General features: G+C 53.2%; 5 protein-coding genes and 1 non-coding gene across 6 annotated transcripts; 2 read left to right on the top strand and 4 right to left on the bottom strand.

Moving 5' to 3' along the window:
• Positions 1–42: 42 nt before the first annotated feature.
• On the bottom strand, positions 43–7,296 carry TGME49_202900 (zinc finger (CCCH type) motif-containing protein). Its single transcript, XM_018779228.1, has 2 exons — positions 3,364–7,296; positions 43–3,174 (listed from the first exon to the last, which is right to left on the bottom strand). The coding sequence occupies exons 1-2, from the start codon at positions 6,984–6,986 to the stop codon at positions 2,901–2,903; spliced, it is 3,897 nt and encodes a 1,298-aa protein (XP_018637380.1). The 5' UTR covers positions 6,987–7,296; the 3' UTR covers positions 43–2,900.
• Positions 161–233, bottom strand: TGME49_202895. The gene has a single exon. It is a non-coding gene; the product is annotated as a tRNA-Met (tRNA).
• Positions 7,297–7,762: 466 nt separating the features above from the next.
• TGME49_202920 (p-aminobenzoic acid synthase) lies at positions 7,763–14,504 on the top strand. The gene is made up of 8 exons (XM_002367533.2): positions 7,763–10,581; positions 10,713–10,846; positions 10,941–12,623; positions 12,742–13,055; positions 13,163–13,265; positions 13,449–13,547; positions 13,715–13,826; positions 14,062–14,504. The coding sequence occupies exons 1-8, from the start codon at positions 10,198–10,200 to the stop codon at positions 14,197–14,199; spliced, it is 2,967 nt and encodes a 988-aa protein (XP_002367574.1). The 5' UTR covers positions 7,763–10,197; the 3' UTR covers positions 14,200–14,504.
• Positions 8,310–9,953, bottom strand: TGME49_202910 (zinc carboxypeptidase superfamily protein). The gene is made up of 9 exons (XM_018779229.1): positions 9,624–9,953; positions 9,444–9,568; positions 9,337–9,382; positions 9,220–9,279; positions 9,087–9,158; positions 8,960–9,029; positions 8,858–8,904; positions 8,474–8,801; positions 8,310–8,419 (listed from the first exon to the last, which is right to left on the bottom strand). The coding sequence occupies exons 1-8, from the start codon at positions 9,916–9,918 to the stop codon at positions 8,560–8,562; spliced, it is 957 nt and encodes a 318-aa protein (XP_018637379.1). The 5' UTR covers positions 9,919–9,953; the 3' UTR covers positions 8,310–8,419; positions 8,474–8,559.
• Positions 14,308–16,983, bottom strand: TGME49_202930 (hypothetical protein). Its single transcript, XM_002367534.2, has one exon. It carries the CDS (start codon positions 15,765–15,767, stop codon positions 14,880–14,882), a length of 888 nt encoding a protein of 295 aa, XP_002367575.1. The 5' UTR covers positions 15,768–16,983; the 3' UTR covers positions 14,308–14,879.
• A 1,195-nt stretch (positions 16,984–18,178) lies between these two features.
• Positions 18,179–21,492, top strand: TGME49_202940 (hypothetical protein). The gene has a single exon (XM_002367535.2). It carries the CDS (start codon positions 19,082–19,084, stop codon positions 20,243–20,245), a length of 1,164 nt encoding a protein of 387 aa, XP_002367576.1. The 5' UTR covers positions 18,179–19,081; the 3' UTR covers positions 20,246–21,492.
• Positions 21,493–21,566: the final 74 nt, after the last annotated feature.

Below are 21,566 nucleotides of genomic sequence, written 5' to 3'. Positions count from 1 at the left end.
AACAGAGAAACAAACAGAGGTTTTTCTTGGTGTGCGGAATCCCACACACACACACACACAGCTACAGGCATTGCCATCAGTGGGGGTTCTGCGCCATTATCTTTTGGATGAAAGGGTGAAGACCATCCGAGAACGATTGCCTGTTAAAGGGAGAAATCAGTGGGCACTGCGAGGATCGAACTCGCGACCTTGGGATTATGAGACCCACGCGCTACCGACTGCGCCAAACGCCCTTGCCGTAAGCGAGTTCCTTGCCGGTATTGGCACCTAAGCGATTCATTTCTTACGTTTCCTTCCCTCGTAAAAATCCTGTTCACCCTGGAAACTGTAATTGGGCTGTAAGTACGTTTGCCACCACTTCTGCAGAGCACCAGCCGATTCCACGAAGCGCTACAGGCTGCAGCATCACTGTGAGCTGCGTAGCACGGGGGATGTATCGTCAGTTCTAAAACATATTCTTTCCTTTGTCGGGTGAAACAACCCACGTTGCTTTCCAAATTGCAAATGTGCTAACACAGTTCATGAAAGTACTCTCGAGACATCTTGCATCCGCTGGAGCAAGAGTATGACCGGACAGAAACGTTCACGACGTTGTAACGCCTTGATCGAAAAAAAGGTAACGACGAGCCATGCTTATTGGTGCTTGACAGAAATAGAGTACCACATTCAGCACGATCACTGTTTCACTAAAAGGAGCCATCCAAACAACGTGCTGCATGTCGCTTGCTAAAATTTGGTCTCCACCTACCGGAGATATTCCCGAGGTTCGCACCCCTTGTCCAGAATAGACTACCCTGTTCATAAGGAATGGACATCGGTACGTATGTCTTTAATAACTTGAGCTCCGAGTTATCAGTCGTTCATTGAAACACGTTCACACTGCCGCATCTTGTTTAAAAATAGCATGCCCTTCACCAGGTTGTGACGGCACAGAATGTACAGAAATCAGTCCAAGCCTTCAAACTCTTGCCCACCCTCTTCCCGCTCCACTCTACATCGGAGCAGCACGCTCTATTTTACACCAGCGCACTGTTCAGGAATTCTTTGATTCGTTTCTCAGGAGGCCCGTGGGTTTGTAGAAAAACAGCCGATTTATGGCTTCCTATTTCCACATGCTTTTGGTCGAAGGCATAACAGCAATTATCACGGGCTGGTACTTCGCACGGCAATGACACCGAGCGCGCTTCGTATGCTGTGTAAGTCGCCTACTAGGGCAACTCGTATTCCCCGCTCTCCCACTTTGTGTCCCTCACTGCTGTTACACGACGGCGAGCGCAAGGCATCAGACACACACGTCGAGGAATGTCACGTTGTTTCCAAGGAAAGAGGGACGTATCTAGAGCAGCGTACCGACGGGATTCTGTTTCCGGATCTCTGGTTCAGTTCCGGTCAACCTGTGAACAAAAGGGGCTTTGGCCCACGAAAAACAAGGGTTCCAGGGACCAGGAAAGCCGCTGCAATAGCGAGCGTGCATCTGTACCTTGGCAGAAGATGACTCTTGTCAACCACGCTTTTGTTTCTGTGCGGGCACGCCCATGCACGCACAGTGGACCTCCTCACAAGTGGATCCCGGTTTAACGGTCCCGCCGAAGAACTGCGGCAAAAACAACAACCAGCCTCAGCTGTTGCCCATCCTCATGATACTGTCACATCTGCATTCACTGGCCAACGTGGAGTCATCTCGACGCAACACAGACCAGAACGGGAGGAGGGTAGCGAAATTGCTGCACACGAGGAGGTCCTTTTCCCAGCCTCCATGCAGCACGCTCATGGCGCGCAAGCACATAAGAGACAATGCCGGAGGCAATCGATGTTGAACGCGTTCGTTTCCGAAGTCCGAATAGTTGCTGCGAATGCACTTACATCTACCGGACGAAAACTCGTGTGCTTAACGATCGCAGGACGTCGGAGGCGCCCCTCTCCCCTGTTTGGGAGCTGCCGTTTTCTACTACCTTCTCATGTTCGGAAGCATACCCCCACACACACCAAGCCGAGTGCGTATCTCGAAGTTGAGACGAGTTTTTCTGTCGTAAACCGAATTCCATGTATCAGACGGCCAAGACACAAATGACATACTCGTAGAGAAAAAACGATAAGCACTGCCGTAAAGCAACATCGTCGACGAGTTTAACTGCGCAGGTGCTCTCTGCTAAAAGCACCTTGACTTCTTGACAGTCCTTCTTCAAAACGGAAGCGAGACATCGGAACAAGTTCCCCTGCTATGAATCAGTTACTAATACCTAACGAAAAGCGTGAAAGACATCGAGTGACAACTCCTTATAATCCCGATCCTTAAAGTGTCAAGAAGAACCACCCGCCTGAAGAGTCCCCTCGTGGACTTTCCCGACGCACAGAAGATGTCACTAGATACGAACAAAGTTCCCAGCAAAAATGAAGTCAATTCCAAAAGACCCTGTGACAGGTCTCAAATGCCGCCAAGACCGCATGACGAGTTTGGCGCTAAATTCTAAACCACATGCAGCAAGCGGTTCACGATGGTGTTTTTCAATACCGCGATCTTTATCGTGCGTCCCTGCAGCACATGGGTGTTTTTTTTTTCTTTCGCTTGCTTTCCCAGCACCATCTGCTGGGGCATACCCTGTTCGCAGGGCATACTCGGTATGTCCCCTCTCTCGAGTATCCCAGTCCCCGGGGAAGACCTACAAGTCGGGATGTCCAGCTACGTGTCATGTGCTGTCCTCGGTCGCCCGGCGCATGCACGCGAATGGGCATGCCAGCCTGCCGGTGTCACTGGACATCATTATGCACGCCTGGAGCAACCCCTTATCATAAAATCGTGAAATTGTTCAGCAGTGTTTCACTACTCTATTCCACACCTAGAGCCGTCGTGTTCTTCCGAAAACAGTCGACATGCCAAGCAAGGACCCCAGGCTCGTTTATCACGGACGAAGCTGCGACGTGGAGTTGGCACTTGTCTCTAGTGCATCATTGCTTGCGGGCAGGCGCCTGTCACCTACTTTGCGCCCCTCCACTAGAGGCCGCGACTCGCCTATCGGGCGCACTTTCAGTTCGTCTTCTCCATGAGCGTGGCGGCAGCTGATGCCCGCCCGGCAAAATCCCATCATCCAGAAACTGCACATCTGGGTCTTGTAGAACTCGGCTGTCGGTCGCAGCTCCTGCAGAGCATGCGCGAACTTGCAGCGTCGAGCCGTCCTGCGAAGCAGCGCCAAAACACCACGAAACACAAATGCATCCACAGCAAAAGGCGGAATACAAACACCGTAGGAACAGCCGCAAAAAACAGGTGATACCAACGAGACGACCCACAGACATGGCTCCACAAAGGGAAAGAGAACGGACATCTCGCTATACCAGAGAAACTCGGTCTGCTGCCTCGCTTACTTTGGGCACAACCCCGCCTTAAGCAGCGGACACATTTTGGTCTTGAACAGGGGATTCATTGCACAGCTTCCCTTCCCGGAGGCCCCACTGCCATGCGCAGAGCATGCGCCCTTTGGTGCTGCAGCGCTGGCGGAGACCTGGTTGCAGCCGATGCCACTATCTGGAAATCCACAGCATTCATCCTCGGCATTCGTTACGCGCGTGCAGCGGCTGGCGAGTGGAGATTCAAGGCCGCCTGTCGAGCAAATGCGATCCCACGCGGATGCATCTGCCGCTTCGCAGGTGCACCTCTCATGCTGATTCTGAAAGACTTCAACTGTCAAACTCTTTTCGGGTGCATCGCCGGCAGCGGCCGCGCCACAATCGAGCGTTGGAGTGTCTTCAATATCTGTGCTCTGCCAAGACCCAAACACAGCACAGTCTGGAGTGCGTCTGTTGGCTCGTCCTGGTCGGTTCGTCCCCTGTTTCTTGTCACGGCACAGCACGTCCACTTCCTTCTTCCTAGCTGTCGGAGACTCACACGAAGGCGTTCTCGTTTCCTCCAATCTCTTCTGGCAACAAGGTTCGGAGGCCTCTGCAGGAAGACCGTAGTCCTCTTGACTCACAACGCATGTTTCCGCCTGGTAATCCATCTGGCCCTGAGACTCCTCCCTTCCCTCGCTGGTGCACGCGTTCGCTTGATGTCGCTTGCTGGCCCCAGCTCTCCCTGTCCTTCTCCGGCGCGAACTTGAGTGGCTGGCATCCGAGCGCGATTCGCCGCCTAGGCCACCTGCCCCAGGGGACACCCCCCCTTGAGTCAGGCTTAATCCATGGGACTCTCCTGCACTCTTTGCTGCGCCACCACCAGCCCCTGCAGGCGACTCAGAGCCCATCTCCTCCGAAGAATCCATGCTACTGAGTGGACGCCTGCTCGTGTCCCGCTCGCCTTCCGGGTCACTCTGCAGAGAACGCCCTTTTTCGTCGGTGTCGCCCTCCCGGGGAGCTATTTCGCCAGTTCGCCTCTGCCTCTCGGCGTCGTGAAGTCTCGGCGAATCTCCCAGTTGCTCCACAACCTCACTCCGCGCCGCAGCCTCTGGAGGCGTGGCCTGCGATGTCCTTACTGCCGATGGCATGGAGGGGACATCGTGGGGCTGTTGGAACGGAAGGTGCAGAAACTGAGGCTCCTGGACGAGGCACTGCTGATGGTGGCCGTGCTGTTCTTGAGGCCAGGAACACCCGGCCGTGGATGCGCCTTGACTCAGAGCCTCCGATGGCGGCTCTTGCCATGGACAAAAAAATGCGCCGCCTGCGGGTTTCTTCGGTGCAGCGGCTAGCCCACACATCACACGAGAGTCGTGCGGCTTCGCGGCCTGCATCGGAGCTCCAGAAGCCGCGATAGCCTCCCACGCATACAGGGAAGCCTGCTGCGCATTCATCTGGTGATGGAGCAACTGCGCAGGCTCGGACTGCGATTGCTGGGGCGCAAGCAGAAGATTCGTGACGCCGTGAGCGCTGCTTGGTGGCACCGAAGGTCCTGGGACATAGTAGAACGGACATGCCCACGACGAGGACACCAGAGGCGGCACAGATGACCCGATTTGGTAACGAGGTGCCGCAGGCTGGCTGTACAGCGTCATTGACGCCGAATTGTTTGCTCCCGGCGAAGTTCGTTCCGGCCGTGCCACGCCTACGGAGTACGCCGGAAGATAGGCACCCGGAAAGCCACCATGCTGCGGGTCGGCAGATACGCTCGAAGGGGGACTGGCATCGGGACCACCGGACCAGACAGCCGCTCCCTGAGCTGTCTGCTGTGAGTATTGCACGGTCAGAAGGTACCCCACACCAGGCGAAGATGTTGAACAGACAGACGCCCCGGGGTACTGTGGCATCTGTAATCCCGAAGCCGCATACGGAGATCCACCCGCAAAGTCCGCTCCTGAACAGCTTAAAGAGTCTGCACGGCATAACGAGGATTCTGGATTGCTCGGAGAGGATTTGGCCCCACTCGGCCACGAGTTTTGTGGCTCGGGCGCTCCAGCTTCTCGCTTCTCCGCGGCGTCGCACCTCAAGGTAATATCGCAACGAGCTGGTGCCCGCCATTGTCCGTCGGCATGGCCGCTGCCACAGTTAGCCCCGTCCTCGGGCGAGAAACATGCCCCGTGTTCTTTCTGCATGCGCCTGAACGCCGCAGTCTCGCATGCGGACATCGCTATGGCGATGGATTGTTGCACAGCGACTTGCTTCGCAGTCTCGCTCTCTCCACCGCACTCCACAGTCTCAGTTTCTAAAACCGATTTGTCGCAACCAAGGTCGCCAGTGGAGGCCGCTGCCGTTCTTAGAAGCCTCCCTCCGTCCTCATGGGCACCGCAGCTAGCCGTCGGTGGACTTCGGCGTCGAAGTGCCCTGGCTAGAGCTTCTTCCTCACTCAGGTGCGCCCCCGCCTGGCACCCGATTGCATCTTCGCGTCGGTTGCAGCATGTGTAATAGAGGAGCTTCCTGCGTTCGGCTCTCTGGCGCTCCAGTGCTTTTTTACGAGCACCAGTGTCGCCACACTCGGAGGAGGAAAGGTCGATCTCAATCAGTTCACCTGGGTGGTAGTAGCACTTCACCTCTGGACCGCCATCCCCTCTTGCTGGTGGAAACGCTGCCGATGTGCTGGATGTCTGTCCAACTGTCGAAGCAGAGGGGTCGTTATCTGACACATCATGCTGCAAACCTAGCGCATATCCACTGGGGTCAACGGAATCTGCGGACAACTGCTGACAACGCGACGGGTCAAATAAAACTTCACAGCGCAAACAGCGGCTAGGCCAGTCGATACCAAAGTAATCAAACTCACAACGTAAGCTGACAAGAGACAGGCACGCAGAGTTGAAAGCACCATCGCGCTTCTCATCGGAGTCGCCCACACGACACCCACGATAGTGAACATTGCCTGAAAAGTCTCCGCTTCCACCCGAGGGATTGCCAAGTGCCAGCGCCTCCCTATAAACTTTCTGCCCGTCGCTGGTCTCCCGTACATCCAGTTGGCCATTCCGAAGATAGTCCAAAACAAAACTGAAACGGTAAGGGTCACGATCAACGAAAACGCTTCTAACGCTGGGACTGGTGGTCGGTCCTGGTTCGGCAGTGGCACTGACATCAGCCAGGGAGTAGCCTCCTTCCGAAAAACAAGAGGATAACTGGTTACATTCGGATTCCGGCACCCGGTTCCCGGTCTTACACGACTCTCCGCTGCCTTGTGATTGTTTGACAGACACTTTTTGGAGGAGTTGTTGTAGAGTTTTAGAACGGCGAAGAGTAGACTCAGATGCGAAGAAGATATGGCCACCGATTACCAGCTCCACAACCTCATTTACACCGCACATGTCAACCGCGCGAGTCTGGCTTTCCTTCGAACTTCGCGGCGCTCTCGAACCATCGGGCTCATTTCCTGTTCCGGTGGCGACGGCAGGGCCGTTTGACTTTACTAGCTCGGCGCAGTACAATGGGGCCCGTGAATGGCGATTCCTTCGCTTGTCTTGAGTTCGGTGGCCTCCAGAATCGGATGGCGAAACGCTCTTACCACGAAACGACACTGGCCGGCTCGACTCTGCTACCTGCGAAGCAGAAACGGAGGACTCAACACTTACGGGGTCCTCCATTTCACAAATGAGTAGGCGCTGGTGTCGCAAAAGTGGCGACAACGCCGTTGTCGAATCAATTTCCCGCAGTAAGAAACAGTACACGAACTCCGATCAAAATATTTCAATGACGTGCAACATCGTTGTCCTACTGTGCCGTGTCTCTTGCTAGAGACGGATATCGCACCCACTGCTGGCGACCCCACAAAAAAGCCGCCGCCGGAGGCGACTCTAACGAACCCCGCAGTGAACAAACCCTCCAGTCATGCGAAGCGCTCCAGCAGGCCAGCAAACATTTCCAAGCAATTACTGGAAAAGAACGAAAAGGAAAGTGAAAACGAATTGTAAGAGCCTGGCGTCACTTTTTTTCGACAGCGGCATTTCTACCGTGGGTTATGCCTGCTGCACACTTGGACGGCGAAGGCCGCTCGCTTTCCATGTGGCTGCTCCTCCGAGCACAAACCATCGGCTGAGAACACTGGGCGGCCGTCGGGCCCTAAACAAATCGTAAAGCCTGCAAGAATGGGTACATTCATTCGAGCAGTCCTTTTCCAAATTTGGAAGTATCCGCAAGGCATCGGAACCAGAACTGACGAAGGCGCTTGAACCGTTATGACGCCGAAGTTGTCTATTCGGTGCCGAGGTGTCTGTCAAACTGTCTGCCGGGGCATGCATTCGTCGGACACTTTGGGGTGCCACAGAGAATCTAAGACTTCTGAACGCATCTTCGCAAAGGAGACTATGAACCCCGCAGCATCATGCGGACAAGAAGTCGACTCCGTATAAAAACTAAAGATGGACTGCTCGCAGTAATGAACGTCATATTTTCTACTTTCCTCGGCCAACCCCCCGACGAGGTACCTCCGCAAGTTCTGGTCGTCATCCTTTCCCAGAAGCGCGCAAGAAAAGTGACTGACCGGGGAAGGGCAAGTCATTGGAGGATCTTTCGGACCACGGGGCACGCACGATTGTAGCGAGGATGGTTAATTTTCTGCGAGGTCTCAAGTCACCCAGTAACTCGGGTAATCAGCCCGTCGGGACGCGAGGGTTACGTTGTACTTAACGATCAAAATGCTTAGCAATTCAACTGCACAACAGCACCACATTCTAACAGGAACCCTGCTCAAGCCTTGATTGTGTTCGAATGGTTCGGGCAGTTTCACAGCTGCAATCAACCAAAAGTACAAGTGGTGGTGCCAGTCTCAATTACATGAGGGCGACCGAGCTGTTCAGTTGCGGTGCTAAAGCACCAAATCCGTTCGCTTGGCGCACTTCTGCGACCCAGGTTAACCTACAGATTCCTCAGCTGTTCGCTAGACTTTTCAATGAGTTCCAGATACGCCTAACGGAAGCAACAGTCAATCTCATCTCCTTGCGTTGCAAGGTCAATCCGTTACCTCGCTCCAGTTCATTAGCGTGGAAGAAAAGTCTTCTTCGCTATTCGGATTAAATTGCTGAACACGGAGGGATTAAGCTGATCTGATATCAGGTGAGTCATGGTGGTGTACCTCAAAGCATTCATTGTAAGCATCTGCTGGCTCCGGCATTATGGCAAAATGCGGTCCTTTGCCGATGCGCGTGCGCCGTGGGTGTCCTAATCCACTGAAGTCTGAGTGGGGATCCAAAAACTTGATTTCCTTCTTCCATGCTTTATGGAGCTCAGCTTGTCTGTTGGGGTGGGCGTAAATCTGACGATGTTTGACTTGAAGTGAAAATCGGAGGCCCTCGGCAAGTTGCACACCTCTACCGCAAACGACAAGGGCGTCTTTAGCTTGTCATACACAAAGTCGAGGCAAGTACCAGAACTCTGGTACCCGACTTCTTTCCCTGCTGCTCCTGAAACACCCTGACTAGTCTCTCTGCGGCAACGGCCTGCGTGCATCCGTCCTTACCGTAGGGACAGCGACAGAACTTCTCGTCAACCTCCTTCAAAACAGACCTGATGACCCAATTTCACTGACGTTTGAAACACGACTTGTTGTATGAGTACACACTCCATTGCTTGCTCATTCCGTGCTGGTTCTTCTGCAGAAAAGGCCCACGGCATGTACATCCCTAAGGTGCCTGTCTACCAGAAAACCGGATGCCGTTTCGCACTCTCAAAAGCCACGTACTGCTCACCTGAATGAACCGAAAGGAAGATGTGTGGCTTGAACGACGTGACAGCTTTGGCAAATGCTTGCGTCTCAGGCTCTGTAGTGTGCATTTTCATGACGGTGAATTTCCTTACAAGCGGTGGAACTTGGCTACTGACCAGAGAAAGCTTTATTGCCCGGACTTGTCTCCGCGTTTGCCGCTGCAGAGTTCCAGTGATCTATAGTCAGACAAGCGTCACCACAGATTAACACCTTATCAATCGCTGATAACTTGCCTCCCCAGTTGCGGTTTAAGTCGACGTTATTCTCGTTTCCTCGCAGCTGCAAAAAGGCGAAGCTGGAGTGCCGCTGCCAGAGACCGGATTGTGCGTAGTTGCCTTACACAGAAATCACCCGCCTCCACCTTCGCCCGGGACACCGGATTTCCGTTCACGACAACTTGGATGTTTGTGTGCTGAAGCACTTTTCCTGCTTTCTCTGCCAGCTTCGTTTCTCTTTCACATAGGACTGTAGCACGCGCAGTACGATGAAGCTGCGGAATAAGCAGATGGAGCTGCCTTACCCTGGAGAAAGTGCAGGGCGCTTTCCGCCGAAATTAATTCCCTTGAGTGTTCACCCGCCAGCAGGAAGAATCTGTCTCGAGTTCCGCTTGCACGTGAGACAGTAACAAACTCAATAGTGTGGTCGTTGCCGATCGGCTCATGGTGGACACTAAATCCGTCGCAGTCCTTCCCTAATTTCTCCACCTCTTCTTTGAGTTGGGGCGTAGTATGGTAGTAGTGTGGCAACTCGGCGGACGCCCTTAGCATCGCCACAAAAGTGCCAGCGATGACAGCCAGCCCAGGGACGCACTTCATTGTTTGGCAGCTTGCGACTAAATGTTCGGAGAACTGGGTAAAAATCCGGATGAAGCTGTTGAGTTCGTCTACGTGTCTTGCGTGTCTGTACAGCAGCGTGCGCATGTAAACGACATGCGGCAGTGCAACGGGCTCGAACGTGGCATACAGCGAGGCTTTGACATGCAACGCTGCCGTGCAGGCTGGAATTATGACCGTAACGCCTGCTCCAGCACGCCGTTTCCCGACTCATATCTTGGCAATAATAGAGTTTCGTGTCACCGTTGTAATTAAATCAGCATGAACCACAGTGTCGTCGCAGGCGGGGACCTCCCACGGCCACTGCCCCCCAAGGAGAGAGGAGGGCTGCCAAGCCCGTCGTCCGCTGCTGTGCGCACGTTGTTGATTGACAACCATGATTCCTACACGTATAACGTGTTTCAGTACCTTGCAACGATCAATGGTGTGGCTCCAACTGTCATCCGGAACGATGAATTCTCCAGCTGGAGAGAGGCAAAGGCAAGCGTCGGCCCTGTGCATAACATCGTCATCTCTCCAGGCCCTGGAACTGTCGAAAACGAACATGATTTCGGGGTGTGCAGTGAAGCGCTGAGGGAAGCTGCCGTCCCAATCCTCGGAATCTGCCTTGGTCACCAGGGTCTTGGTCATGTTTATGGGGGAAAGGTAAGAATACCCGACTCTGCGAAAACTGTAACGGTGCAACTGTTGTCGAGCCGTAGACAAATGACAGTCGTTCCGAAGATACAAATATGCTCTGCTAACCTGCTTTTGAGCATGTGTTCCTGTCGCGTCAGATTCAGAGGACACCGCGACCGGTACACGGAAGGCGAAGCCCTATTAGTTTCATCAGGGGCTACAAGCTATTCGAGGGCGTGGAGAGTGAAACTCCGGTTGTACGCTACCATTCTCTTCAGGTGGACAAAGACAGGTAAGCACAGTCAGCTTTTGTTCACCACGGTCAATTACTGGTGCATGCAGTTCTGGTTTTGAAAGTTATCCCGTGTGATCCTGTGCGGATGCAGCCTGCCGAAATGCCTCGAGCCAACTTGCTGGACCACAGACGAGGATAACGTGCTGATGGGCGTTCGCCACCGAGAACTGCCACTGCATGGCGTCCAGTTTCACCCCGAATCAATAGGGACAATTGCTGGCTACAAGATTCTCGAGAACTTCCGAGACATGACCATTTCGTGGTGGGCAGAGCGCGGTTCGGAGTTGGCGTGTCTGATACCCAAGAACATTGTCCAGAACCAGGTGCCCTATTCCGCGAAACGAACGGGCAACGGGCCCAGTGCGTCAAACGTTGATCGACAGTGGTGCATCAACATAGCCTCTGTCGATCTCTGTCTGAGTGCATGTGGAGGACAAGAACCACAGGTGAAACGCAATATTGACTACTTCACGTTGTTCAAGGAGGTATTTGGCTCCGACTCGTTTTGTTTCTGGCTTGACTCCAGCTCAGCTGACCCAGCTTGTGCTGGCGGGGGGACACGTAAAACATATTCAGGCCGCCCGCAGTTTTCGTATATGGGCAACTCTTCCGGTCCTCTGGGAGAGGTAGTTACTTACTCCCTCAGCACGGGAACGACTCTGTCACATACGCGGGGGACAGAGACGTGCTTGCACTCTGTAGAGGGTGATATCTTCTGTTTTCTACGTTCTCGCCTTGCCACATTCGGAGTGACAAGGAAGGGAGGCGGACATCATCTCACAGTTCGCCGTTGGAAGTCGCGCGTCGATGTCGTGTCCGACGGCGACAGAATGGGGATGAGTAACAATGTGCCGATACCTAGGTTGACACTGACGGATGATGGTACGGCTCCTGAATCGTGGGACTCTGCCGCGATTCCTTTCCCTTTCCCATGCGGGTACGCAGGGTTTTTCGGTTATGAGCTTCGGCATGTCACCGGAAGCTACGTCGGACCTCAAATGCAAAACGTCTCGTCGCAGAGAATCACTAGTAACCGTGGAACGGACGTTCCCGACGCGGCGTGGATTTTCTCGGATCGATTGATTGTTGTGAATCACGAGAGTGATGAGGTGTTTCTCTCTTGGCTCACCCCGTCGCTCAAGCAGGGTGGGTCGTCTCGATCGTCAGGAGCAACTGCTTTCAGTGGACTGTGCCCTTGTCACCCGTGGGCCTTCGGTGATGATAAAGACAGGATGGCTGCCATATGCAAACTCCAGCAGCAGTGGGCAGAAATGACGCTGCGGGCCATATCAATGGCGTCCAGCACCGTGTCTGTCAAGCCGTCTTCGGTTATGGAAGGTAACGATGCGGCACAGCTCCCCTGCTTTAGAGTGCTAGACCCCATCTCGCCTTCTGAGCGACAGCAACCTGGTGTCCCCAGGGATCGGGCAACCGTGTGTAATGAAAGTAACATGTCGCCATTCAAAGGATCTTTATCCGGTGACACGTCGTTTGCTCTATGTTCGGAACTCACAGCTGTAGCGGCTACCCACAACGGCGTCGGGTCACGAGAGACCACCGGCCAAAACGTGATGGCTGTCTCGTTCCGTGATGACGCGGGCACCTACAAGGAGAAGATTTTCAAAATTCTTGACTGTGTAGCCGAAGGGGAAGCATACGAGGTTTGCCTCACTACGGAACTGGAGGGCACTCTGAACCCCTCTGCGTTCTCGCCTCTTCAGTTTTATGGCCAGTTGCGCTGTAGGAATCCCGCGCCATTCGCTGCCTTTTTACGGTAAGCGTCCACGACAAAAGAACTGCGCAGGATCATAAGAGTTTGACGCAACTGCCAGTACATGGCTCGTGCTGTATACTTGATCTGCCTTTCTATGCCGCATATATCGCTTTTTCAGGTTTGAGGAAGGTGCTTCCGCGTCCGTGGAAGGCGACGCTGACACTGGGACATCGCCTACTGTGACAGGAAAACTGCCAGCTGAAAGCAGTCACACACCGTGCCCTCCCCGGTCATTCTCCATTTGCTGCTCTAGTCCGGAACGTTTTTTGATGAAAAGCGCGGACGGCTGGCTAGAATCGAAACCCATCAAGGGTACTAGACCCCGTGGCAAGACACCGGAAGAGGATGCCGCCCTGGTGAACGATTTAGCAACGAACGAAAAGGATCTGGTCGAGAATCTAATGATAGTTGACCTCGTTCGGAATGATTTAGGTGAGCAGAGGTATTCTGTACTCGTTACTTGATGCCGCGTGAAGTCCGTCCGCCTTCATGCTCTCACCAATCGCCAAACATATTCTGCGACATGGGACTGTGTACAGGACGTGTGTGCATTCCAGGAACCGTGCTGGTTCCTGAGCTGATGGTTATAGAGACCTACGCCACAGTGCATCAACTGGTGTCGACGGTCCGAGGCAAGCTTAGGTGAGCAACTGTGCATTTGATTCCATAGAGATGCGAAACTTTTTTCGCGTCAACGCTCTGCAGTGTAATCATTGATGTGGGGCACAATGCTGAGACGGCAGCAGTTACACAGTACTAAAATACGATCGGTATGTGCAGCCACCTCGCCTTCCGCTGAGAATTGCCCTGTGGTGTCGTGTGCAGGGAACCGGAAATGGACTTTCTGGACGCCGTGATATCATCATTTCCAGGAGGTTCTATGACAGGCGCTCCCAAGGAGCGAGCAATGGAAATCATTGAAAAGTGAGGAAAGTTACACGTAAAAGTGTTCATTTTTCGTGTACCGGGCCACGGACGAACACAGCCCCTGGTGATATTCCATGCTCTGCACAGCTGCTGTACACATTCCATGTTTCGAACATCCACTTACGACTACCGTTGCCGACTGATTTTGTCTGTCGTTCGACCAGGCTGGAAGATCGACCCCGGGGAATCTATAGCGGAGCGATTGGGTTCTTGTCGGTCACGGGTGAGGCCAGTTTAAACATCGTCATTCGAACCGTCGTCTTTACCGCTCCAAATGTAAGCGAGGTCTCCCTCAGTACGGCTTGCACTGCATGGGTACATTACCTGCTTCGCTACGCGAACGGAACAATGTCAGAAAAGGGCGCGTGAAACGCATACGCCTATGCGGGAGCCGCCTTATGTATATTATGTGTTTGCTGCGCATTCACACTAGGCACTGCTGTTACATACGACGCGTGTACAGGGGGCCTCTGGAAATGTGGCTTTTTTTGTTGTGCGTGACTTGCTGCAGAAGATTAGTGTTGGCGCTGGAGGTGCGATCGTCGCTTTGAGTGATCCGAACGAAGAATGGGAAGAAATGCTTCTCAAAGCGAACTCTGTTGTCCGGACACTAACTGCTTGTGTTCGAGAGGCGACTACAAAACCCTAAAAACTTCAGGTGGCGGACACAGCAAATAAAGAAACGAATGCGTCTGGCCACAACGAGACTGACCCGTTTTTGATACGACATCTCGAGCACGGATATGCACTACCGTGCGTCTGTCCATTTTTCAGGTGCTGCCCCCACTCAGCAGCTGGCCGATCCCTCCACAAAGTGCCCAGGGGCACTTCCCCAGTAGCGAAAACTGGAAGGAGGCTTCTTTTTCTGGAACGCTTGTGGAAAACAAAGGTTATTCGTACGAAGAAGTAGAGCTTTTTAAAAACTCAGGTCCGTTTCAAGAACTGCCATTTGAGGCACAGGTGAACCGATGGATCAATCGTGCCTGGCCGTTCCTCTTAAAAACGTGGGCACTGTAAAATCACGGCGTTCACTCATGTAACGTACGCAGGCGACGAAAACTATATCAACAGGGGCAGAGACGCCCTCAACGACGGTGCCATGTGAGGCAGTCGGAGATTGCCTCGAATACACCCTCCAGGAATGGGTGTAGGCTCTGCCAGTTTTCCAGCATGAAAGGAAATATGCTTAGATGATATACGAACAGACTAAAGTAGCCCTTCATGCGGTTGGATCACCGAACACTGGGGCGTAAAAGCGGGCCGAAAGACATGTGGCAACAGTTACTTTCGTGTTTATCCTATCCACCTTTCAGTACACCTGGTCTGCAGTCAGGGGTGGAAAATAACACTTTGCTTGTGGCAGTGCGGGCACTTGCTAAGGCGCTGTCGACATTTGCGGCATACAGCCACAAAGGTATCTTTTGACCACATATCGAAGCATATCGGCGTCCTCTCGGTAACGAAGTCGTATTTGATTTGACGAGGAGGAAGAGTCAAAAGACCAAAACATAGCTTGCGCTCGTCGCCTTGATGCCCAAAGCAGAGCAGTTTCTGCGGGTCTGGCCTGGCGGCCGGCTGTTCCTTGAGAGGCTTGTGGAACTCATGGACTGCCCAAGAACTGGCCCGTGCACTCGCGGGTACCATCAATACCGTCTGTGCGGGTGCAGCAACTGCCTGTCGCCGGACAGTCTCCATGGTATAAGTTGGCTGTGTCTGCGGCGCAGCAAAGGTGGGGGAGGCACCACGGGTGTAGACACACGGACTTCGTCCATATACCACTTCCTGTTGAGGACTGGGTACATAGTGCAAGAAATAAAGCTCGTTCGAAGGGACAGGTTCACCGCAGATCTTATAGAGAAGCTGAGCCATCTTGCCAAGGCCCTCACGAACCACGTCTTTTAGCGAGATACCATTCTCGGGGATCCGCAGTTGCGGTAACACTTTCATGGGTGCCCATGAGTCTTGCGGCGTTGCCGACGGATACATGAACGGCGCCTTCTCAACCCCAGGATACATATTAATTGACGTGGATCCTGGACGAACAGTCGTGTAGTTAACAGGAGGCAGAGGGGGGACCACCGAATGGGCTTTGCTAGAACCTGGCACGGGGCAAACGATAATTTCGGCTGTTTCTAACTGCGAAGAGCAAACGGTCGCTGACTCGTCTTGGTCCTCCATCACGATACCCGGGGGAATCTTGTACAGCTCAGACGCCATTTCTGTAGAGCGGAAAACCTACTGTCGGAAGCAGCTCAAAAAGACCACAGCGATTTCCCGTTTGTCGCGGGCGCGGAATCGACGTGAACGGCCTAGGAAGATGGTTAACTAGCTGCTGCTTTCCACTCAGAGTTCCTGATGTTCTACAGCGTCCTGGGCTGACTCCTTTCGCGCAGATTGAAGGTAAACATAAACGGAACTCTTGGGGAGTAGAGGACAAGAACGCCGCATGCGCGTCAAAGAAGATGGCGCGGCTGCGGGGCGAAGTCCTGCGTATTTGGGGTGACGGCTGTACTGGGGTATCGCTCAACCAGCCACGAGCAGAAAATCAGCTCTCTGATAGTCGATTGTCCGAAACCAAATCTCAACCTTGGGGCCAGGATCGGTCCAACTTCTGGAAAAGAAAAGACTTTTAGCACGCAGATCCTTCCTGAGATTTGTTGAGGCGGTTGAGGGGGAACGCGGGGGGTCCTCAAGTATGGGACAGCTCCCGTCTCGATTCTGTTCACCGCGCCAGCTCAACAGTTGGGCCAGCAAGCACAGGAGCTGTCAAGTCCGCACCGTCCGCGACAGGAACAGTCGCAAGGGGGAAGATTCATACAGGTCGTAGTGGTGCCTCGAATGGGCAGAAGTGTAGATCGGCCCGGATTTTAACAACCAAAAACGAAGTTTGCATGAGACGTATACAGTAAAACAATGGGTGAATTCCTTTTAAAATTCCAATGCACGCGGAACGGACGGCTACGCGAACAGCTGCGCCTCCAGCTTGGCGGTAGCGTCTGGCTCTCAACTGCCACCCCACGCTCGAACCCCCCGAGCCCTTGGCCTGGATACTGGCTGCTTGAGCAGGTTCTCTGAAACCGGCGGTAATTGGTTGACCCGGATGAATTTTCCGTGTTCCCTGTGAATGATCATATCAAAGGATAAGAAACCTGTGCTGACTGTCGACTTAACAAGGGGGCAGATGACCTCTCCTATCTGTCTTACCATTCGACAATTCCCGCGTCTACATCAGTTCCGCTGCTGGCACCGTGGGAACTGTTGAAACCACGGAGCTGATATCTGCGCCGACCCACTGTCTCTTGGATAAACCCTATGTTGGAAGAGATGACAAGGATAGGAGGGATAGGAATGTGTGTCGCAAAACCTGTGGAGCTTCAGCACTGCCTTGCGAACACACTGCCCTGGTTATCGAGTTGCGCTGCCAAGGCACCCAAGTTTCCTCTGTCCTTGAGGCTTCAAGGCTGAAGCGGAACTCGTGTTGGCTCAGGAAATTCCTTTCGAGAGAGGATTCGGTTTTGATGCTTCATACTCTTCTCTTGCTAGACGCGCACAATGACGTGACTGAGCCCACCTATTTGTGAGGTTGCTGGTCGAATTCGGGAGGACTATGCATCCATCACGTTAACTCCTCCAGCACGCACATCTTGTAAGAGAGACTTCGTATGTATACACCAGCAATCCTGAAAAACACTTCAACGAACGGGGAGCAATTAACCAGGTGAACACACTTTTTCTGCGACTGTTTGGACGCACTTCGGTGGACTATCGACACTGACTTGGCACGGTGGCGTTTGGCACACCTTGCCAGCAAATTACGGCTGATATATCTACCAACGAAAAACAATAGAGTTGAGATACGCACCTCACCCACATCTGCTAAGACATTCCAAATGGGGATTGGAGAGCACCACGCTTTTTGTTGTACAGACAAGAACATCCAGCAGGCGGCTTTCGACAAGAGCCGGAAAAACTTGAACGTGCAGTTCTATCACAGGGGCATTGTTGACAACTTAGGACGGACTATCCGGAAACATCCATAAGACGTCTTGTGTGGTGACCTGAGGGCTATAATAGATAGAACCGTTGCCGTTTGGTACCATGGAGGCCGTTGCCGTGCTGCGAGGACCGAAACGAGAGTGAGATCCTGTGCTTACAAACCAAAGGCAGCAACCAGGGTGTTTTAGGTCGGGAGACGTGTGATTAGTACAGGATTGACGACGTACTGCGATTACGGTTTCGTTCCGCATGTGCGCGTGTTTGACGTCTGTGGGAGTGACAAGCAAAATCCCATGTGAATTCACTGGATGCATACACTGGTGGTGACGGTCTGAACCGTGAAGCTTCTATAAACTGAGCAGAGACACCACCTAGTTAGTTCCCATTTTCCTATGATAGTTCCTCGGAACCATGAGTCATATCTTTTTTAGCCGCCGGTTATAGTCCACCAGACCACGGTCGGCACACAGCACTCCACAGGACTTGGCCTGAGACTGTGGCCAAGTTAGACGCACAGTTCGCAAAAGATATGAGCACAATGTGAGCGAAGAGATACTGCTGGTGTTGCTTTGAATAACATTTTATGGCGGTTTAAGAAGAGTTGTGGTTTCTTGACGTTTTTTTATCCCCACTGCCCGAACGCAACTGTTTCTTTCCCGCATCGCAGAGAAGTCTCATTCAGCCAGGATTTCGCGAAGCTGCTGCGTGAGCTGTATCAGAAACCCACCGACGACCGTGCTCCTACCGTTTTCATGGGCGCAACTCAACACGAAATAAAAACTAATCGTACATTTATCTCTTTCAAGCGTCTTCGCATGTTCTATACGAGTAAATATGTTAACTCCCGGAATGTCAACCACCCTGTAAGCAGTGTGGCGCGCAAGCCGGGAGAATTCGTGTCGTAGCCTCACGCAGCAGCAGGCAGACGGGGCCACTGCTCTCATTAGTCTGAATAACAGGTTCACCACAGGCCCACAAGATTAGACTGTGAACAACGGCAAAGCAATTTTCCCGTGCTGCATCGAATTACATTTAACTCAACGACTGTGAGTTCCTTGCGTCATCCGCTTGCCGCGCCAGCATACTCCTGTATGGGGGTTCGGAGTGTCTTTCCCATCCTCCGAAGCGAGAATCATACGTCCACGAAAAAGAACTTGAGGCTCCCCTACGACACAGATGAGTCCTTTGGAGACCGAGAGTCTCTACTTTATGTTACATGCATCCATTTTGACGGACCCGTTTCCTGTGCGTTTCCCTTCCTTCTCCGAGCATTTGTCGCGCCACTTTTTTCACCGACTCTGGAGGTCCCCCGTAAGTTCCGCTCTCCGCGAAGAGGCACAACAGCGACTTAAAAATCGGCCTGGGTACGTAAATTCAGATATTCCTTTCTGCAACAAACAGACGAGGCTTCTCCAACATATGGCTTCATGAAAGTGACATTTATTCCGCGTTCTCAAACGCGAGTAGAATGCGCGTGTGACACACCTGGGAGAGGCATTGTAGACCGGCGGGACCCGCCGGTCTAAAGCTCCCTTATGCAGCTCGAGAAGGCGGACTTTGTTCCGCCGCTGCCTCCAGCGACTTCTACTCGAATTCTGTCGGGTACTATGTTTTACCGAAGGGCTGCAATGTGCAAGAATCTTGTTGGATCTGTGTTTGCTCTTCCCCCCCTGCTGGCGCTGCTCCTGGCGGCATGGAGTCCTCAGCACTTGCCGTTCACGCTCGCGGCGAACGGCGGCTCCGAGCCTGGAACGAGCGACGTCTTATTGGATGTCTCCTTTGCTGAAGTCGGCAATCAATGGTCCTCACTGATTTCTTCCGGTGAGAATGGCGTTTCTGAGTTGAGCGACGACCAGTCCTCTAGGTCGCAGGGTCGTGAACGACTGGGTGGAGGAACTGGCTTGCACCATCGCACGACAGAGGACGAACACCAGGAGACTGCTGCAGGCAATTCTTCTGTTCAAACCGGGCAACACCGGATTTTTGACTCACAAATCTCTTCTGGAAACACAGCAGAGGTCGTAGCCGAGCCTCCGGGTTCTGTCTGGGGGACGCCACTCAGCGAGCGACTTAGTCAGGCGGACGTCAGCAAGGACCGCACGCTTTCGCCGCATCCGTCCCTTTCTCCATTTCCTGCGAGGTCTCAGTCTCGCTCGCTCGACGAAACGCGGGAAGCCCCGTGTGGTGAGAAGGCACTGCAGTCGGCAGAAGCGTTGCGCCGTCGTGCGGTCTTTACAGCGAGACGGAAGGCGCAGGCAAACGGAGCCGAAGTGCCTGCCAGCGCGCGGGGCCTCGAGGAACGACTGCAACGGCGTTGCGTGCGAGATCGCCGAAAGGCACTGAAGGTCGAGGCGCGGTGGAAAATTTCGCTCCTTTTCGCCACGCTTTTTCTCCAAGTCCTCGACTCGTATATCTTCGTCTACAGAGACTACTACGACCAGATGACCGTGGCGCGAACAGGGGGAACCCGGACTCTTGGGACACTGCTTTTTCGTTTCTTCCACAACCGGCTGGTTTTCTACGTGTTCCTGGCAAAAAATCTTATGTTCTTTTGGGACGTGATAAGCTGGCTAAACGAGTACCCGAGTTTCGACTACTCAGCCGTGCTACGATTTTCCCATAAGCACCAGCCCCTTGCCAAGCGACCAGGGACCCCACGAAAGGCCGTGGGATCCGAAACGAAGAAGGATGTGACGTAGAGAAGAGGGCGAGAGGAGCGGTGACAAGGAAACATGCTGCGCAGCGTTTTAAAAAGATTGCACAGAGAGAATCTGGAAACAATCTGGCGACACGGAGGCCTGCAGCGAGATGTTTGAACACGAAGGAGCAGAAACGGCACCTGATCTCCACGAGGCGGCGCGACTTCTGCGCCGATGCCCTCGAGGATCCGAGTTTTTGTAGCGAACAGTTTGTTCTAATCCCTGCGGATGAGCAGGCAGCAGCTGTATTCTCACTGGAACTTAGAGGCACCACACCGCCCGCTACCTGTCTAGATGGCTCGCCTTTTTGTCCCCAAAAGGATCGGACTCGCGTCTTTCCTTGCGAGTCTCATGACGTTCGATTCTTTCTACGGGTTGCTGCTGGCGGCAATTCGGTGCTCACCTGGTTGAAAGCCGTTACTCTCTTCCCATCGGTTTCAGCGGAATTCTGGCGGGACGTGCTGTCGTTGTTTCATCAAGGACAGTTTCGCGATGATCCACGCCGGCAAGGAAGAGTAACCAGAGCGAGGGGAGCAAAGATTCAGGATCGCGAGTCGCTGAGGTGGGGATCTTCCCTCAATCTCTATGTTCTGTGAACTGCGTGGAAAGAGTGAGCCACGTGGAAGCGCGCTAACACAGCTGCAATCAAACCATGGTACAGATCGAACGCTGTACCTAGGAAGAGTCGAGTCGAATTCGCTTGGACAAACAAACGGCTAGTGATGTGTGTTTTAGAAAGTGTTTGCTTATGCGGCATTTTTTTAAAGATCCCACCAAAATCGCTAGGTAATAAGGGAGAACCGTGTTGAACGCGCAGTCGACGAACAGACTGGGCTGCCCGATTTCAGAAGATGGAGGCGCGGGTGTGACGCGGGGCCTGGGGAAAAGGCAGAACTGTGAGCATTCATGGAAGAAGCGCGGCCTGTGGGGAGACGCAGCTGAAGGTGAAATGCTGGAGAAAAGAACGGGTTCCAGAGGTGAAGCTCTGTGAACTTTGTTCGACCCTGATGTTTGAACCTCCCTAGACGAAACAGAGAAGAAAGCAGTAAAAGTTGAATTTGGGAGAAAGTGGGTTACCTATTGTCTGTATATTACACCTGGTGAATGGGAACCACATGCTTTTTGGGTTCTTGTAGACGTACTCCTGACAAGCTATTATGTTTTGTTCCTTGCCTCTAAGCAGCAGGAAACCGTCAGACGTTGGTGAATGAAACTATGTCAACTTTGGTTCTCTCAACAAGCGTTGTAAAAGGACATCCCTTCACACCGCCTGCAGCGACGTCAATGCGCACAGCGTTGCTTGCAGCCTACACACCGAAAG

This window comes from Toxoplasma gondii, chromosome VIIa, assembly GCF_000006565.2.
Source record: "Toxoplasma gondii ME49 chromosome VIIa, whole genome shotgun sequence".
NCBI lineage: Eukaryota > Apicomplexa > Conoidasida > Eucoccidiorida > Sarcocystidae > Toxoplasma > Toxoplasma gondii.
Note: the sequence above shows the minus strand (reverse complement) of the source record. Positions and strands in the feature narration are given on the sequence as shown.

Coding starts and splice junctions, on each gene's coding strand:
- TGME49_202940 (XM_002367535.2), top strand. CDS start 19,082: ATGCAGCTCGAGAAGGCGGACTTTGTTCCGCCGCTGCCTCCAGCGACT.
- TGME49_202930 (XM_002367534.2), bottom strand. CDS start 15,767: ATGGCGTCTGAGCTGTACAAGATTCCCCCGGGTATCGTGATGGAGGAC.
- TGME49_202900 (XM_018779228.1), bottom strand. CDS start 6,986: ATGGAGGACCCCGTAAGTGTTGAGTCCTCCGTTTCTGCTTCGCAGGTA. Junction 3,175..3,363: donor AAGGCGGGGTTGTGCCCAAA/GTAAGCGAGGCA, acceptor GCTGCTTCGCAG/GACGGCTCGACGCTGCAAGT.
- TGME49_202920 (XM_002367533.2), top strand. CDS start 10,198: ATGAACCACAGTGTCGTCGCAGGCGGGGACCTCCCACGGCCACTGCCC. Junction 13,266..13,448: donor ACGGTCCGAGGCAAGCTTAG/GTGAGCAACTGT, acceptor TGTCGTGTGCAG/GGAACCGGAAATGGACTTTC. Junction 13,548..13,714: donor GCAATGGAAATCATTGAAAA/GTGAGGAAAGTT, acceptor TCGTTCGACCAG/GCTGGAAGATCGACCCCGGG.
- TGME49_202910 (XM_018779229.1), bottom strand. CDS start 9,918: ATGAAGTGCGTCCCTGGGCTGGCTGTCATCGCTGGCACTTTTGTGGCG. Junction 9,280..9,336: donor CTTAAACCGCAACTGGGGAG/GCAAGTTATCAG, acceptor GTCTGACTATAG/ATCACTGGAACTCTGCAGCG. Junction 8,802..8,857: donor GTTCTGTCGCTGTCCCTACG/GTAAGGACGGAT, acceptor AGGGTGTTTCAG/GAGCAGCAGGGAAAGAAGTC.